This window comes from Aethalodelphis obliquidens, unplaced genomic scaffold, assembly GCF_003676395.1.
Source record: "Aethalodelphis obliquidens isolate GAN/ISIS:26980383/991018 unplaced genomic scaffold, ASM367639v1 scaffold9, whole genome shotgun sequence".
Lineage (NCBI taxonomy): Eukaryota > Metazoa > Chordata > Mammalia > Artiodactyla > Delphinidae > Aethalodelphis > Aethalodelphis obliquidens.
The window spans coordinates 23,356,279-23,374,396 of NW_020837953.1; the positions used below are offsets into that span (position 1 = coordinate 23,356,279).

At 52.1% G+C, this 18,118-nt stretch overlaps 1 protein-coding gene across 2 annotated transcripts in view; it reads left to right on the forward strand.

Moving 5' to 3' along the window:
- The window catches only part of GRIK3 (glutamate ionotropic receptor kainate type subunit 3), a 238,414-nt gene that overhangs the window by 147,847 nt on the left and 72,449 nt on the right, over window positions 1-18,118 (forward strand). For both annotated transcript variants that reach the window (XM_027109070.1, XM_027109071.1), the window contains exons 3-5: window positions 5,973-6,230; window positions 13,075-13,256; window positions 15,561-15,614. In XM_027109070.1, coding sequence (XP_026964871.1) covers window positions 5,973-6,230; window positions 13,075-13,256; window positions 15,561-15,614 — 494 coding nt within the window. The remainder of the gene's footprint in view (window positions 1-5,972; window positions 6,231-13,074; window positions 13,257-15,560; window positions 15,615-18,118) is intronic.

Below are 18,118 nucleotides of genomic sequence, written 5' to 3' on the forward strand. Positions count from 1 at the left end.
CCCCAGGCTCCTCTGCCTCCATTTATTCTCTGGGCTGCTCAATTCCTTTTAAGACACAAATTGATCGGGATAATTTTTGCTATAACTACAATTGCCATGCAAAGGGAGTACGGGGGTGGGGAGCTGCATTCAGGCTGTAGACTCCTGCAATGACTGTGAACCACTGAGTTACTATAAAATGACCAGAAAATGGATTCAAAACTGAAGCCACAAATAATGTAATTACCGCTGTGTGTGCTCAGGGCTGCCAGAACAAGAGTTGGCTGCTGCCCTGGAAACATCTGGAGATAAAGCTGCTGCGGCGGCTGCTGCTCTAACCCTACCCTGGTCCCTTTGGGGTAGCGGTGTTCTTCCAGGCTGGAAGCTCCTCAGAAGGAACATGGGAGGGATAGGAAAAGGGATGTGGAGAGAGGCCATGGAGAAGAAATAGGTGAAGGGCAGGACTGATGCCTCCTGCCGCCCAGCAGTGAGATCTAATCATTGCATCTCTGGGAGAATTGAAACCTAGTGTGGTCTTTATGATCATATCCCACTGTCGTCACCACTATCAAAACCAATGCAATGTCACCACAGTTACTGTTATCACTGTCAGCCATGGTATCACCTCCACTCTTCACATCAGCACCACCGTCATCACCCCTACTATCATCATCAGAATCACTGCAGTGACAGCAACATCTTCATCATCACCAATCTCATCAATACCAGCACATCATCACCACCATTCCTGCTGTCCTCATCCCTGTTACAGTCATGGCATTAACATCATCATGACCAATCCTATCAACACCATCAAAATCGTTATCAACCCCATTCACATCCTTGCCAACATCACCATCACTGTCATGGCATCAGCATCTTCATCATCACCTCTCATCACCACCAACATCATCACCACCATTACTGTCATCACCATCAACATTGTCATCACCTCCTTCTCATCAGCACTTACATCACCGTCATCGTTCCTACCGTCATCATCACCATTACTGTCGTGACATTGACATATTTATCATCATGAGTCTCCTCACCACCATCCCACCGTTGTTATAACATCATCACTTTCCACCCTCACCAGTGCCATCACCATGATCATCAACAGCTTCGCAATATGGTCTTCACCATCACGACCGTCACAGCTATCATTACAGTTACCTTCATCATCATCATCACAATCGATGTCAAAATCAAAATCACTTCCTTCACGATCCCTCTTACAATCCTCTGCATCATCATAATTTGTGGTGTGTCCACTCTCGGTCAAACAGGATCCCCAGACCTTGGGCCTGGGCAGCGGGCATGACCTAAGCAGCTGGGCTGGGTGAGGATGGAGGTGGCAGGGCAGCATTTGTCTGCCTGCTTCAGGGTATGGATCAAAGCAGAAAATGCAAAAGACAGGTTCTTGGAGGGGGTAGTGGGAGGGAATGAGACGCAGAAGTTATTCAACCAAGTCATCAATCAGAAGGTCCTAGAAGGAAAAGAAAAAGAGTAGAGACAGTAGATAGTAGACTGGAAACCAGGGACATCAGAGGACCGCTAGGAGGTTCAAAACAGAAAGAGGAGGTAGAGCATGAGAGACACCTACAGATTTCACAGGGTGCCTACATCTTCAGGTTTGGGCAAGAGGGAGTGACCAGGCCTGGATGGCTGTCCCGCACTATCGTCATCTCTTCCGTATTGGTGTCCAGTCTCTATGGCTACAAAACGCTCAGGGAGCACCTGCTCATAAGGGGACGAGTGGTCAGAGAGACATTCAGTAAACCCAGAGAACAGAAGAACAACATGAATGGGCAGTGAGAGTATAGGTCAGGGCATGGCCTCCTTGGGGCACAGGCCCTGAAAAGGAGAACTGTCCCCAAATTGGACCATTTACCAACAAACCTAGAGTTCCAATTTTGGAAGCATTTATTATCTCTGGGGTTTATGTCACACACAGTCACACAGAGTGCTGCCCGAGGTTTATTCACTCTAGGGTGACAATAGCAGGGACGAAACAGTGCTTCCCAGACTTGATCTCCAGTCCCACCACTGTAGGAGCACCAGGAAGGCACCATGTGCCCTATTGTATGTCCTCTCTTGCACTTGGCATTGGCCATGAGGAATCCTGGTCACACAGGAGATGCCCTCTGTGCTGGGCCTGCTTCCTTCCACACATGGCTGTGCTGTCCCGTGTTCCAGGTGCTTCCATCAGACTCCTGGCAGTAACTAGCCTACCCCCCAGAGTGCTCTTTCACCCAGACCATAAGTGGCATTCTCTGATGTTCTTGGGGGAAGTACAAATTTCAGGAGAAATAACTAAATTATACAATATCTCCTATTCCTAGGAGGCAGTAAGGGAGGAGGGGTGGATGTCAGTGGAGAGGAAAAATACGCTGAAGACCATACATTATGACCGATTCAAACCACCCTGTATCTTTGGATCCCTCAGCCCAGGCAAGAGGGGCTCTTTCCCAGGGCCTGTGCTTTGGAGGGGCTTCCCTAACCCTCCCCTGGTTGATGTCTCCTCTGAGTACAAGGGGTCAGTCAGACCAAGGGGACTTGCCCACCAGGAGCCTGTGCCCTGCCCTTCTAGTCTTTGCTCCAAGTATCTAGAACCCTGAATTTCCTGCCCACTTGGCTCTGTGCCCATCTCTAGGCCTGCACGAGCCTCTGCCCTGGCCTGTCCTCTGGAGGGAGAACCACACTCCCATGGTCACACTCCTAGGCCCTATGTAGGGGTGACCAAGAGACAGCTGTTTGCAAGGAGTGTGGACAGTGGGGTGTCCGCATGGAAAGTTCAAGGCCCTTTATGGTTCAGGGTGGAACCAGTGGTCAAAGAGGAGGGGGCAGTGTAGAGGCTGGTGCCTTGTCTCCCCACATCACTGAGTAGGAGAAGTCTCCGTTCTCACCTGACTTTACAGGTTGTTAGGAAGGCATATTTGCCAAGGTAGGAGAAAAGCACATGTTTTATATAACAGTTTGTTAGCTTGACTTAAAAACATTTAAATATTTAGCCACTTGGTATGTGGACCTCTGTTCTTTGGCCCTGGGCCTTGCAAATCTTAGGGGTGAGCCTGAGCCCAGTAGGTCATTCCCAGAGGCTCTTGAGGCAGCCAGGATGTGTCTGAATCCACTGTGTGTCCATGTCTTGCCTCCTCCTACATGCATCATATGTTCATACGTGTGCACACGGTGTCATTCCCATGGCCACAGGCTGGTGGGTGTACTGATGCTCCACTGATGATTGCAAGTGACAGAAAGCCAAATCCTAACTTGCTTAAGCAAAAAGAGAATATATTGGTCCATGTAACCAAAGTCCAGGGTTCCACTTGATCATGGGTCTCACATTTCCTTCTCTCTCTTAGCTCTTCTGTCCCCCACACTGACTCCATTCACAGACAAGCACTGTGCTTTTTCTGTGAGCACAGAGGGCTATTCCACCTCCACATCTTACCTCCTCCCAGGTCCAGTTATAGCAGGAAGTTCCCCCTTTTCAGTGGGAGGTCTCATGCCATCCCATTGGCTCCAACTGGTCACATGACCATCCTCCAAACCAATGTCTGCGGCCTGGGGGCGGTGAGCGAGCAGTCGGCTGGGGTCTGGGTCCCTAGCACTACCTCTCCGGGACTGGAAGTGGGAAAGGCAGTGGAGCCCAAAGGAAAACTAGAGACAGTTGCCAGAGAAAGGGCAGTGGCTCCTGGGGAGCCCCTGACTGCCCCTGAGAGGTCCCACTTTACGGATCTTTTAGACACAATCCCTGAAAGCCTATGCCCTGCTTTGAGGCCCAGCTGCCCTCGTTTCTGCTCATTTCATGCTCTGCTGTGCCCGCTGATGCTTGCCCTTCCCAGAAGCATCTGCAGTCTGACCTGCCCGAGTCCTTGGGCCTCCCCCAGGAATGTGAGCTGTTTGAAGGCAGGGATTCAGCATCCATTCACTCAGCACCTACTCAGACCAGATTTAAGCACTGTTGAAACAGCAATAAACAACACAGATCAAGCCCTTGCCTCTCTGGAGCTTACCACATTCTAGTGGGAGGAGAAAGTCAACAAGTGAACAAGACTTCAGTGGTCATTTAATAGATAAAGAAACAAAGCAGGTGTGGGTTTTCAGGAGTGTGGTTGGACAGGGATTGCTATTACAGGTTGGGTAGTGATGTGTTTCTAATAAGACACAAAGATGCAGAGACCTGGAGGAAGGGAAGGAAGGAGTCATGTGGATGCCTGAGGGAAGAGCATTCCAGCCAAAGGGGACAGCATGTGCAAAGGCCCTGAGGCATGAGTGTGCTAAGCATGTTTGAGGAGCATCGTGGAAGCCAGTGGGGCTTGAGTGATGTGAGGAAGGGAGAGAAGGATGTGAGAGGAAGCCAGAAAGTGGTAGTGGTGACGGGGATAGGGTGGAGAAGAGCTGCAACAAGTAGGGCCTCATTAATCACTGTAAGGACTTTGGCTTCGAGACTGAGTGAAGCGGGAGCCCTTGGAACAAAGGAGTGATGTCATCTACCTTAGGTTGTGAAAGGTAAGATGGCAGGAGGATTACGGAGGAAGCCAGAACTGGTGAGGAGGCTTCTGCAGTAAGGCAAGCAAAAGATGATGGTGGCTTGGACGGGGGTGGGAGTGGAGAGAAGTGGTCAGATTCTGATATGCTTTGAAGGAGAGGCAGCAGGAGTTGCTGATGGGCTGAGATGTGGGATATGAGAGGAAAGGAGTCAAGACAAAACCAGGGTTTGGGACATAAGGCACTGAGACAGTGGAGCTGCCGTTTACTGGGATGGGGGAGGCTGGGAGGAGGAGAGGGGGTGACATTTTGGACACGTTAGGTCTGAGATGCAAATTAGACATCCAAATAGTGATGGTGAGTGAGAGGTGAGATGTACAAGTTGGATGCCAGGGAACAGGTGGGGCTGGAGGTTTAAGAGTCACCAGCAGGTAGGTGTTTCATTCCTATATGTTTCTCAGCGTTCCCCCCAGAACAGGACCAGGTACAGAGCTGGTGATGCTAATCACAGAGATGGTAACATAAAAGTAATCGTCATTTCTATTTCATGAGTGCTATGCTGTGTCTTTTTTATTTAATTGAAGTATAGTTGTGTTAGATTCAGGTGTAGAGCAAAGTGATTCTGTTATACACACATATATATACACATACATATAAACTATTGAGTATAGTTCCCTGTGCTATGCAGTAGGTCCTTGTTGGTTATCGATTTTATATTAGTAGAGTATATCTGTTAATCCCAAACTCCTAATTTATCCCTCCCCCTCTTTTCCCTTTGGCAACCATAAGTTTGTTTTCTATGTCTGTGGGTCTATTTCTGTTTTGTAAATAAGTTCGTTTGTATCATTTTTTTAGATTCCACATATAAGCAATATCATATGATATTCATCTTTCTCTGTCTAGCTTACTTCACTTAGTATGATAATCTCTAGGTCCATCCATGTTGCTGCAAATGGCATTATTTCATTTTTTATGGCTGAGTAATATTCCATAGTGTGTGTGTGTGTGTGTGTGTGTGTGTGTGTGTGTGTGCGCGCGCGCCACATCTTCTTTATCCATTCATCTGTCGATGGACATTCAGCTTGTGTCCATGTTTTGACTATTGTAAATAGTGCTGTAATGAACAATAGGGTGTATGTATCTTTTCGAATTAGAGTATTCTCTGGATATATGCCCAGGAGTGGGATTGACGGATTATATGGTAGGTCTATTTTTAGCTTTTTAAGGAACCTCCATACTGTTCTCCATAGTGGCTGCACCAACTTACATTCCCACCAACAGTGTATACTCATAATCTCATTCAACTTCCCTATGATTCTCTAAGGTGGGGGCTATTACAACCCCAGTTTCCAGATGAGGAAACTGAGATTCAGAGAGCTCATCAGTTGCCCACCTCAGAGGGGTTTTCAAGATCACTGCTCCCCTGCCCCCAATGCCCAGATGCCTGATGAGACAGCACTGACCCCTGTACCATCCCTCCCTCCCTCTTTCTGTTGCAGCCTGTGACCAGCTGGCACTGGGGGTGGTGGCGATCTTTGGGCCATCCCAGGGCTCCTGCACCAATGCCGTCCAGTCCATCTGCAACGCGCTGGAGGTGCCCCACATCCAGCTGCGCTGGAAGCACCACCCACTGGACAACAAAGACACCTTCTATGTGAACCTGTACCCGGACTACGCCTCTCTCAGCCATGCCATCCTCGACCTGGTCCAGTACCTCAAGTGGCGGTCGGCCACCGTGGTCTATGACGACAGCACAGGTGGGTAGCCAGGCCTGGCTGGGCCAAGGGCAGGAGACGAGGGTGGCAGAGCCCCAGGATCGGGATCTTTGCTGCTCGCTCAACTCAGCTGCCCCTGGGGAAAAGGTCCACACTTACACCCAAGCCTCATCTCGTCACTGATGCTCGCCCTGCACTCCCCTGCAGCCCGGTACACACCAGCCACACTCACCCAGCCCAGCCCACTTCACACCTGCCCTACACTCCCGCCTCCACCCCAGCAGTATGCTCCAATCTGCACGCACGCCTGCACGGCCACGCCCACACCTACCAGCACCCTCCATTCACACATTCTCCTCTGCAGCAAACGCATCCAACTCTGTGCTGGCTACGAGCACAGACTCTGGACTCAAACCAAACAGTACGTGAAGCACGCAGGCTCTGCGCTTACTAGCTGGGCAGCGCAGAGCTGTTTCCTTTCCTCCTCTTTCTTTCCAAAGACTCAAGTCCCAAGATATTCCTTAGCCCTGCCTCTTAGGAGAGTGACCTTGGCGAGTCACTTAACCCATCTGGCCCTGCTCTTCCCACATGACAAGTCAAGAGCTACAGCAGCCAGCTTGGAGAGAGCTCTCCAGCTCTCAGCTGCCTGTGATTCAATGTCAGCTTTTGATTACCTCCTAATGGGGAGTCGGGATAGTGGGGAGAGAATCCCTCAGAAAAGACGATCAGAGATTTAGTTAACTCAGGATTCGACAAGCATGTCTTGAGTTCCTGCTATACCCAAAGCACCAGACAGTAGGTACTGGACGGCAGAGACCCCAAGCCCTACTCAGTGCCCCCAGTTATTGAGAGCCACTTCTGCCCAGCTCCAGGGCATGGCAGTGTTGCTGCAACCCTGTAGTTCTGCCTGTCTTAACATACCACTGTGAATGATTGTCTATCTTTGAGCCAGTTTCTGCTTCCAGACCATGGGTCTTTGGTACCTCCGGGGTTTAGCACAGCACCTGGTACAATGTAGACGTTTAAATGTTTGGTTGAATTGAATTGAATTGAACTGAAAATAAAATGGAAATAAACTATAATTAAATATGGCAGGAAAGGATGTGTTGGGCACTGGTAAGGAAGAAGAAATAAAGATGTGGCTATTCCATCTTCTTTAGAGAAGTTAGTCTTATTGAAGTGGAGTGAGTGCACACCCAGAGCTCACTGGTCTTTCTAGGCCATCAGAGCTAAGAACCAAGTGACACGTACATACAGTCAGAGCTAGAGGCACCTGGGGAGAGGAAGCTCCGTGGCCTTGGCTAGTCTGGGCTGATTTACCAGAGGAGGAGAGACATGAGCCTGGCCTTGAGGATGGATGGACAAGGAGAGGAGTCACGAAGGCATCGCAGGAGGGGGAACAGTGAGAGCAAGATGAGGAGGTGGGACTGTGCATGGCGGTCTCATCAAGAGCACAGCCTGGCAGGGAGAAGGATCCCAGTGTGGAGGGGAGGAGGAAAAGGTCAGATAAACAGCATGTATGAGGCTGTGGGCAAGGTCTCTGCTGTCTAGCTTCAGGGTTCAGACTTTACCTTGTAAGCAGCCGGGGACCATTGAGTGTTGTTGAGCAAAGAAAGAGAATAATAAAAGCAGAGTTTTAGAAGGTGGCACTGACAGCAGTGTACAGAGGGTTGGAGGGAGAACCTGGAGCTGGAAGACTGAGGCAGAGGCGGCCATGTTAGTCCAGGCAGGAACAAAGGGGCTGCTTGGAAGAGAACTGGTGGCCAGAATGGAAGAAAAGAATTAGATGTGAGCAGGTAATATTGAAGCTTTGTAGGAGTGTCACGGGCACAGAGTAGTCAGAACAGACACTGGCATAAACCACAGCCCAGCAGTCCTGGTGCCTCCAGGCTGGATGGGGGTAGCGGGGGAGGCTTTGCAGAGGAAAAGATGCTGTGGCATGAAGGTGGATGCCAGTGAGACTGGTCAGAGCGGATGCTGAGGCCTGGAGCCTCCTCTTCCCAAGCATGTCTAGTTCTGACTGTATGTACACATCACTTGATTCTTAGCTCTGATGACCAGTGACCTCTGGGTGGGCACTCACTCCCCTATTAACTTCTCAAAAGAAGATGGAATAACATCTTCATTTCTTCCCCCTTTCCAGTGCCCAACACACTCTTTCCTGTAGTATTTAATTATAGTTTGATTCAACTTGATATTCAATTCAACAAATATTTTAAAACTTAGGGGAGTCAGTGATGGAGCTGGTTTGGTCAAGAAGAACTTAGTACTAGGGATTCAGGGTTGGATTCAGTCAAACAATAGTATAAATTTGATGAAGAATAGTGAGTAGTACGAAGTATGCTTCCAGAATCAGGATATTTCAAAGGGACAGGACAGCTTGTGGGTCATCAAACCCATGGAATGGGAAGCACTTTATAGCAGACTGACTATGTTTGCTTTGAGGGTTGTTTCCATTAGGATGTTTTGTCTGTGAGTAACAGATAACCCAACTCAAATCGACTGGAGCAGTAGCCACTTAGTTATCTCACTGACAAGAAGTCTGGAGATGGGCCTTTCCAGGGCTGGTTTAGCAGTTCAGCAGAGTCAGGGTGCTGGGTCAGTGTCACCGCAGTTCTCTTGACTTTCCCCCTCATAGTCAAAATAAAGTTGCTGCAGCTCCAAGCATCACATCCTCACATGATGATACCCCAGGAAGTGGTAAGGAAAGAGGTGTGATTCGTGCCTCTTATCGGGAGGAAAATCTGCCTCGTAACCTTCCAACAGACCACACTCTACAGCTCATTGGGTCTGCACCTACCACCCTAAACACATTCAGATAGGGATGGGACTGCCACTCATTGGCTTTCACCCATCCCGAGTCACGTCTTGGGGCTGGCACGTGGCCACCCAAAAAAATCATGGTTCTCTCAGTATGCTTGAAAAGGGTACGTTAGTTATCTATCTCTATAATAATTCTGTGTAACAAATCACCCCAAAACTTAGTGACTTAAAATAATAAGCATTTATTTAGCTCTCAAGCCTGTGGGGTCAGTGACCGACTGAGATTGGCCAGGCAGTTGTTCTGGTCTCAGCTGGATCGCTTACCTGCTTGGGGGTCGGCTGACTGCTGGCTGATCTAGACTGGCCTTGGCTGAGATGGTGGGGTAGCTGGGCTCTCAATCCTCCAGCAGGCTAGCCCAGGCGTGTCGTCATGATGATGGCAGAGGTGAAAAGAACAAACCCAGTGTGCAATTCCATTTCAAGTGTTTGCTTATGTCATGCCTGCTGATACACCATTGGCCAAAACAGTTGACATGGTTGAGCCCAACGTCGTGGGTAGAGCAAGTCACCTGCCCCCGCAGCTGGAGGGCACTGCAAAATTACATGGCAAAGGATGGGGATGTAGAGAGGGGTGAAGAATTGGGGTCATCACTGCAATCCACTGCAGGGAGAACTGTTTTAAAATGTACCTGGGATCTAAAGGGTAGATACGACCAAGTGATGATATGAAGAGGCCAATAGCATAGAAAGAAGAGTTGTTACTTACAGTTCCCTAGAAGAAGGGGGCACACCATGGCACCCAGGGCCACATGGGGGGTTGGTCAGGAGGCAGGAGCAAGGGGAAATCATGGGCAAGAGCCTTTATTCATTACTTATTACTATAGGTGGAATTTGTTAGGTGCAAACGTCCCATATGGGGCAGGAAGCAAAACACAGATTGTAGGGCTTGTGGTTGGAGAGTTTATAATACGATTTTTGTGTGCCCAGGAAAACCCAGTGATAACGGGGATACAAACAACTTTGGTCATTAGTTTGGCCCGTGATTTCAGGATGCCAGTTCATCAGTTATAGAATACCAAGAGTGATTATTTCAGGGACCAGCAGTGTTTGCTATATGAGCTTTGCCACATAGCCACCTTCCTAGCCTAACCCGTGCACAAAGATGGATTTATATCAACAGTGAAAGGGAGGGGCTCAGAAAATGCTGGGGTAATGAAAAAGGGCCCAGCTTAAGAACCAAAAAGAATTGGTCTTGAATTTTGATCCCATTGCTGGCATGCTGCAAAATCTTGGGAGGCTCACTTAACCTCTTTGGGCCTCAGTTTCTTTATTTGTAACATTGGAACAAAAGCCCCTACTCTGTATGCCTTCTAGGACAGGGAGACGTTTAAATAGGGTAATGAAAGCAGAAGTGCTTTGTAAGTGAAAAGCATGACTTCCACAACCATGATTCACTGCAGATATTTTGAGAGAGATTGATTAGGGAAGCAGCCAGGAAGGAGAACTCATCTCAGGCAAACAAAGAGCCTAGTCCTCTGCTGGGGTGGACCACACGAGCCTCTGGTCTCCTTTGGGAATACACTGATGGGAAGGAGGTCTGACATTTGCTGTTGGAGAAGGTGGGTCACTGTGTATTACACAGGGCAATGAACTTGGCTGACAAGAAAGCTCTGGTGGCCTCTGCTCTAGCATCCAGACTGTCCCTGTCCTCATGTCCTGGGTCCCCAAAGCCCATGTGCCTACTGATGCTGTGCCTGGGTCTGAAAACTGAGCGAGTAGGAACAAAGCGTGCGCTCAGGGCCTCGCAAGGTAACAGGTGTGAGCGGGCAGCATCATTCAGCCAAAGTAAGAACTTCTGGGATTAGTTGAGGAGGGAGGGTAAGGATGGGTGTGTGTGTGTGTTTGGGGGGAGCTTGTGACCCCTCCTTCCTCTGTAAGGTCACCTGATATCCTCTTCCTGCCCCCAGCAAGTCTGGTATTAGAAAGCACTGGGGCCCCTGTTTGGTCCAGACCACTCCAGGGCTCCAGAGCCCTCTCCCAGCCCACACACCTGGATCTGAGACCTTCTAGGAGGCTGGGGGTTCCTGATGCCCACAGCCATGGCGAAGCTTGTTTGAGAACTCTTTGGGAGACTTAGGTCCCAGAGAAATATCTCTGTCCTCCCCAGCAGAGTGGAGTGATGGATACCAGTCGGTTCACTTTCCAGATGGCCAGCCCTCAGGAGTGGGAATGAGAGGCTGGACAGACCCAGGTGTATGTACAGAAATGGCTTTGGAAATCCAGACTTTTTGTTGGAAGGCTCAGGAAGTGGGTTCTCTGTGTGTGGGGACTCTGTCCGGATAGGAGGCACTGCGACAGCTGATTGCGAACTTTAGTCCATCGCAAACTAGCTTAAGCAAAGAAAAAAAAAAAAAAGGCGAGGGTGGGGGGAGGATTTTGTTGGTTTCATTTACTGGAAAGTTCAGGAGTAGTTTTAGCTTTAGAGGTGCAAACGAGTATCTTTAGGGCTTATTTTCTTTCTGTGTTTCCTGACTTCTGCCCTGTGGGAATCCTTTACAGGTTCTAAGTGATGACCCCAGACTTGCTTCCTCCCCATTTGGAGTTAAATGGAAAGAGGGTTGTCTCTTACCAGTTGCTCTGGCACAATTCCTGGGAGTCATCTGATAGAACCAGCTGGTGTCACACATCCATCGCTAAGCCCATACCTTTGCCTAGAGCAATGCATGTGCTGATTGACCAGGCGGGGGCCAGATTCTGTGTCCCTGGAGTGGGGACTCTTGGGTCACATGGACTGAGCATGGGGGAAGAGTTGTTCCCCAAAGGAAAACCAGAGTGCTGTTCGCGGGGAAATAGAGCATGGCTGAGTGGACAGTGCAGCCAGGATGCAGACACCGAGCCCTGAGTATGGGCGGGCAGCCCGGCCGGTGGGAGGGGATGGTCTGCTTGGGACCCTGGGCCTGTGCTTCCTCCGCTCTTCCTGCAGTGGGTAGGGCGAGAGAGAACAGCAAGCAAGCTTGCTTCCAGGCTAAGCAGAGAGGAGTCAGCAAGAATGGACCTTGTACTAAGGACGGAAATGAACTTAATTAGACCTAAGCGAGCCATTTGTCTCCAAGAAGTGACATTCAGTTTTCCCTGGAAGTCCCCAGATTAAGTGGTTTTGCAAAATGCCAAGGTGGAGGATTTTTCAGTGTGGGGGGAGAAAAAGACAGTAGTCAATCCAATTCTGGAAATTTGTGTTGAGCACAACCGGAGTGCCAGACCCCGTGCTAGGGCATGTGGAGACCCAGTCCCTAATGTTGAGGAGTCTGTGACAGGACCAGGAGAGTGAGATGAGGCCAGAAGACGCTAGTGCTGAAGGACGAGGCCACCGAGTTTCGGGGGAGAGGGGCAGGATGGGAGTGGGGTGGGGAGATCTTGTCTGGGCAGAGCAGTAGAGGTAGGCGTCATGGAGGAGGTGGCTGCACTGCGCCCGGAAGAATGGTTAAGGTGTTCGGGGGTAGCCTGCCCTTGGGGGTGGAGGCCGGGCACAAATGCCACCTGGCCTTCCTTACCTGGTCCAACCGTTGGTACAGCTGAGCCTGGAGCTGCCACTTGGGCCGCATCCTGGAAGCAGGTTGCTGGGACTGTTTAGGAAGATTATGTCCCATGCTTCACAGTGTTGCAGGGGGCAGGGGGAGGAGGAGTGGGGGGCCTCTGGTTCAGGCTCCATGAGTCTCTACACCGACTGAGTGAGAGAGGTGCAGGTGGGTGGACTCGGGGGGGATTCGCTAGCTGTCTGTGCCTGCTTTTGAATCTACAGGTGTGTACACACCTTTACCTACCTGTGTACACATGTGCTTATCAGCCCAAGTGTATGTCCTGTGTGTGCGTGTAAGCGTGTGTTTGTATGTGCACACATGCCTGTGGGCATGAGCCAGCATGCACAGCTGGGGGCACGTGTCTGTGCCGCAGTCTGCTAGTGCCTGGGTCTGCACATGCGTGGCTGAGTCCATGAACTTATCTCCGTGGGCCACATGTCAGTGTCCATGTGTGTCTGTAGACCTGTGGCCACACGAGTCTGTGGATACCTGCAGCTAGGTATACGTGGGCTCACGTGTGTCTTTTGTGCCCCGGGACCTCTCAGGGCTCATCCGGCTGCAGGAGCTCATCATGGCCCCATCGAGGTACAGCATCCGCCTGAAGATCCGCCAGCTCCCCCTTGACTCCGATGACTCGCGCCCGCTGCTCAAGGAGATGAAGCGAGGCCGGGAATTTCGCATTATCTTCGACTGCAGCCACACCATGGCCGCCCAGATCCTCAAGCAGGTGCGTGAGCACCGGCCAGCGGGAGGGGTGGTTGGGATCTGCCTGCCGCTTCTCCCCCCCTCCCCCCCATTTCCATGATGTCAACCAGATCCAAGTTCGACCTCTAGTCTGCCTCTTTGCGGCTGTATGACCTTGGGTGGTCACTTTGCCTCTGTGAGCCTCAGTTTCACCAGCAGCAAATCGGACACAGTGGTCTTGACACTCTGAGTTGGTGTGAGGATGGGATGAGACGATGGTTGAGCTGCCCCAGCCAGGCCTGGCGCACGGAGGGTGCTGAGCAAATGCTAGTTTCCACGCCACCTCGGGGCAGGCGGGAGGCGGGGGCTGCGGAGAGGGAATAGAACGCTGCGGGAAGTACGGGGAGGCCTGGGGGTCTCGGGAACAGCCCCCAGCATTCCTCTTCCAGCCACTGATTCCCTGCAGCCCGTGGCACTCGGTGTCACTCTCCCATCCCTGGGAGGTTTATCGAGGCTCTGTGCACCATCTGCTCAGCTCTGCAGCAACGGCGGCGGAGGAGAATGGCGCTCGGTCCTTGGCCGCGCCTCCGTTCCCGACACAGCCCAGGGTGGCGTGCTGGGAACCAGGGCGAGCTCTGCCAGCCCCCTAAGAAACAAACAGCGAAATCGCTCACAGCCCCCCTCCGAGGGTGCCGCAGCCGGTCCCAGAAAGCGAACCTGGTGATTGGAGGAAGCATTCTGTGGGGCCTTGACACATGACCCCGGGAGAGGCTGGTGGCAGGGAAGGGTCACAGGGCTGAAGGGGGAGAGGTGCTGAGCCGGCCAGGAATATGTTCAAGGCCTGCCCCGCACACCCTGCAAGGGGTGCCCAAGCTGAACGGCAGCCTCTGTCTTCCCCCAGAGGAAGTCCCACCCCAGGACCCTTCACACAGCGGCTAAAAACTCATTTGAGAGCTTGAATCCTGCTTCTGCCCATGGGTGTTATATATCCAAGAACAAGTGGCCCCGGAGTCATCCCCTGCTCTGTAGATGGAGTGAAGGATCCCTCCCTGCCCTGGTTCTGGAGGATTCAGTGAGATGAGGCGAGGAAAGCGTTTATCCCAGTGCCCGGGGCACAGTCAGCATGCATGCGGCACACCTTTACGCTCAGCGTGGAGGGAGTACATGCTCCCCAGAAATCCCTTAACCCTCAGTGTCCCGGCCAGCGGCGCCCAGTGCCTCCCTCCTCTTCCAGGCATGTGCAACTGAGTAATAAAGACAATCCCAACTTGGGTTCACTGAGGAGTTACTCGGTGCCGGGTACACACACAGCTCCTCATTTATCGCCACCCTGGGAAGTGGGGGCGATTATCGTGCTCGGTTTCAGATGGGGAAACTGAGGCTCCGGGGGAAAGGATTGGGCCTGAGGTCATCCAGCCAGAAAGTCAGAATTCACTCCCCAGTTTGCTGACATGAAAACTCCTAGAATTGAAAATGAAGATTCTGTGCTCAGCCTGACCCTGAACTAAACCGAGGTGAGCATGTCTGCGTACTGAGGACTTCTTGAGCCTTTCACCTGCGAATGCGGGCTGTGAACCTCCAAGACCGGGAGAGAATGTGAAGCATTTTCAAAGCGTATTTGACCCAGTGACATCTCCTCCTGGAGCACTTTGTGGGCCCGCATTCTGAAGAACTCTGTGGAAAATGCGTGATGGTCATTAATATTATAGATTATCGGCTTCTAATAAAATACATTAGATTTCATGATGGTGTAGAAGAGTAATTCACAGCAGCCATGTGGCCCGCTGTGTGGCCAGCCAGGACCCAAGACGCAGGGATGTGTCAGCCCTTCCGGGGGAGGCTCAGACTGAGGACAGACCCTCCTCGTCGGGCCTGGCTGGGCTGGTGGGAGCCGAGCTCCCACAGACGTCTTTCTGGAGCCAGGACAGTGAGTTCAGCTGAGGAGAGTCAGGGCACTTGAGGAGGCGATGTTGGGCGGATTCCAGCAGCATCTCTCCAAGTGCGGCAGGCCCAGCGATGCTTACTAAAAAGGCAAACCTGGCCCTGCAGAATTTGGAATATTTGGAGAGCGTGGCCTAAGATTCTGCATTTTAATGTATCACCCATGATTCTGCTGCACACTCCAGTGTGAAATCCACTGTCTGCCAGCCAGTCATTTTCCCTGTCTCAGAGGATGCCCCACTCCAAGCGGCCAGCCTCTCCCGACCCACCGCCAGCCTGTGCTGCCCCGGGTCCTCACCGCTCTCTCCCCGCTCCCTTCCCACCCCCCATCCCCCCTGCCAGGGTGGAGGGGGGAGGGGCTGCTCAGGTGTTCCCTGCAGGGTGCTGACGCTTTGCTCTCCCGTAGGCCATGGCCATGGGCATGATGACCGAGTACTACCACTTCATCTTCACCACCCTGGTAACGTACCTCCGAGTCCTGGCACGGGTCGGGGTGGGGTTCCCTCAGAACAAGGTCAGCCCGGGGGAGACAGTTGCAGCAGCTAGAGGAGATTCAGGCTGGGCTTGCTTCCTAAGGCTGTAGGCGTGGCCCCAGGCAAGGGCACACATTTGCCTTTGTGGCCTGCCCACTTTGAGGAGTGACATCTTGTTGTGACTACAGACAGGGACTCTAGAACCTGCCAGTGTGCACACAAGCCCCTCTGCCTGCCGGCTGTGAGACCTCGCAGAGATAATTTAACCTCCCTCAGTTTCTCCCTCTGCAAAATGGGCATGATCATGGCTCCTACCTCCTAGGACTGTTGTGAGAACTGAATGAGTTCGTGAACTGAAGCGCTGAGAGCAGGGCCTGCTTGTGTGAAGGGCTGTTGTTATGACGATGACCCTTGGCCCCAGCCCACACGCCCCCACACAGGTCCCAGGCCTCAGGCCTCACGCAACAACGGGAGTTGGATTCCTGTGACATCCACGCTCAGGTCTGCCCGCTCGCTATCAGCTGGGGCCAGCCTACCTGCGGGCTCCAGATGGGTCCTGTCCAAACCTTGAGAACATTGAGGGCCATTTAAACCCATTAGGGTAATTAGTTGTGGTCTGAGATCAGCAGAATAAAGAGATCCCTGTGCCAAAGGGGCACCAACCCCCAGCCACCCTGCCTGGGGGCCAGATGCCCTGGATGTCACTGCGGCCCCGGGTAGACTCTTACCCAGCCCAGATATGGGGCAAGTGACAGCATCACTAAACATCCTGTGGCTGAAACAAGCGCCCAAAATCTGTGTCAGACTTGCCACTGCAGTCTTGCAAGCCTCTAGCTGTGTTCCTTCGTTCACCCAGCACCCAGCTAACATTCCTTACCCAGCACCTGTATTCAACTGAGTATCTCAAGACGACTGGCACTGAGGCCTGCCCTCAAGGAGCTCCCATCCTGCCCAGTCTGCATCTCTATGTGTAACTCGTTCGGCCGGCTTGTGCCATCACAGGCCATCACATCAGATGGCCACGGGGCACAGCAGAAGGAGACGCCGGGTGCCACAGAGCCGGTGGAAGGTGGGGAATTTCAGGCAGTCTTTACAGGAAAGAAGATGTTTGAACTGGACCTTGAAGGATCAATAGGAGTTCACCAAGGAGAGAGAGGAAGGGCATTCCACATAGAAGGAACAGCATAAGCAAAGGCCAGGAGGCAGGTTAGCTCTTCAAGGCTCACTCTGGTTGATTGCCAGAGCCAGCTGTGTTCATCTCTTCCTGGCTCCACTTTCAGTCAGTGACATCATGCAAGTAGCTTGAGATTGGCCAAGGTGGGAGTATTCACACCACAGAAGTTGGCAAATGCTACAAATAAGCGGTTCCTCCTCGCCATCCCCTGAAAGCTGGTTATTAAGCATTTCCCAGCAAACAACTGCCTGTTACCCTCTCTCCACCCCCAACCCTGTGCCCATGGCAGAGCTCAGGGGCCACCCTGCCCACTCTTCTGATCCAGAGCCCAGACCTGGAGACCTGCCAGGAGCCTTGGTGGGAGAAAGGGATGCTGGAAGCTGGTGACTGAGACCAGGTACCTTCTGCCCTGGTCCCTTCTGGATTTCTATCCACCCGAGCGAGCTTCTCCCCTGGGAAAGTCATTGGAGGCTGGAGGATGAGGTCCTCAGATCCCCAATATTCCACCTCCGTATGGAGCTAGGAGCAGGGCAGAGGAGCAAGGCTGGGATGGTGGGGTGGGGCACATTCCAGGCGCCCGGGACCCTGTCTCCAGGCATGGCAGCCCTGGGCTCCTAGGGTGTTGAGTCCAACCTCTGGGCCCTTAGAGGTCCCCACCAGCCCTGTGCCAGCTCAGTGCATTCTTCCCACACTTCCATCCCGCTGGCTTACCTCTCTGAGTCCTCACCGCTCTGAGCTGCTGTAACAAAGCCCTGGCGTCCATGCAGGAATAGACAAGGGAGGAGCAGGCAGACCTCCCGGGACCTCTGTGGTCCCCCTGCAGACCGTGCCCATCCCCCCTCCACATTACTTCCCAGTTCAGTGGCAGGAGAGCAGGCCTCGGAGGCATAGATAAGGTTGAGAGTCCCTTTAGCACCAGGGACTGTGCACGTAGGCAGATTGCTTAGCTTCCCTGGGCCTCAGTTTCCTTGCCTCTAAAATGGGAATCATTTGTGACGCCTCTGGGCTTCAGATCCTTCATTCGGCCTCTTTTGGTTTCAAGGAGCAGAGCTCACTCAAGTAACTTCAAGTCACTAGAGACTCAGGAATGAACCACCAGGCCACAAGAGCAGATGTGGAGAGTGGTTCTGGATCCAGAGCAACCGTGGACATCACGAGAATTATGGTTCCAACCCTCTGCCCTGAGACTCAGCCAGCCTCTTCCGTTTCCCTCTCTCTGCCCATTGCTCCCTCCCCCTGCTCTCGGCCTCAGCTCCGTCCTCGCAGTCTCTGTTCCCTGGAAACTTCAGCTCATCACAGCTGCCCTGGGATCATCAC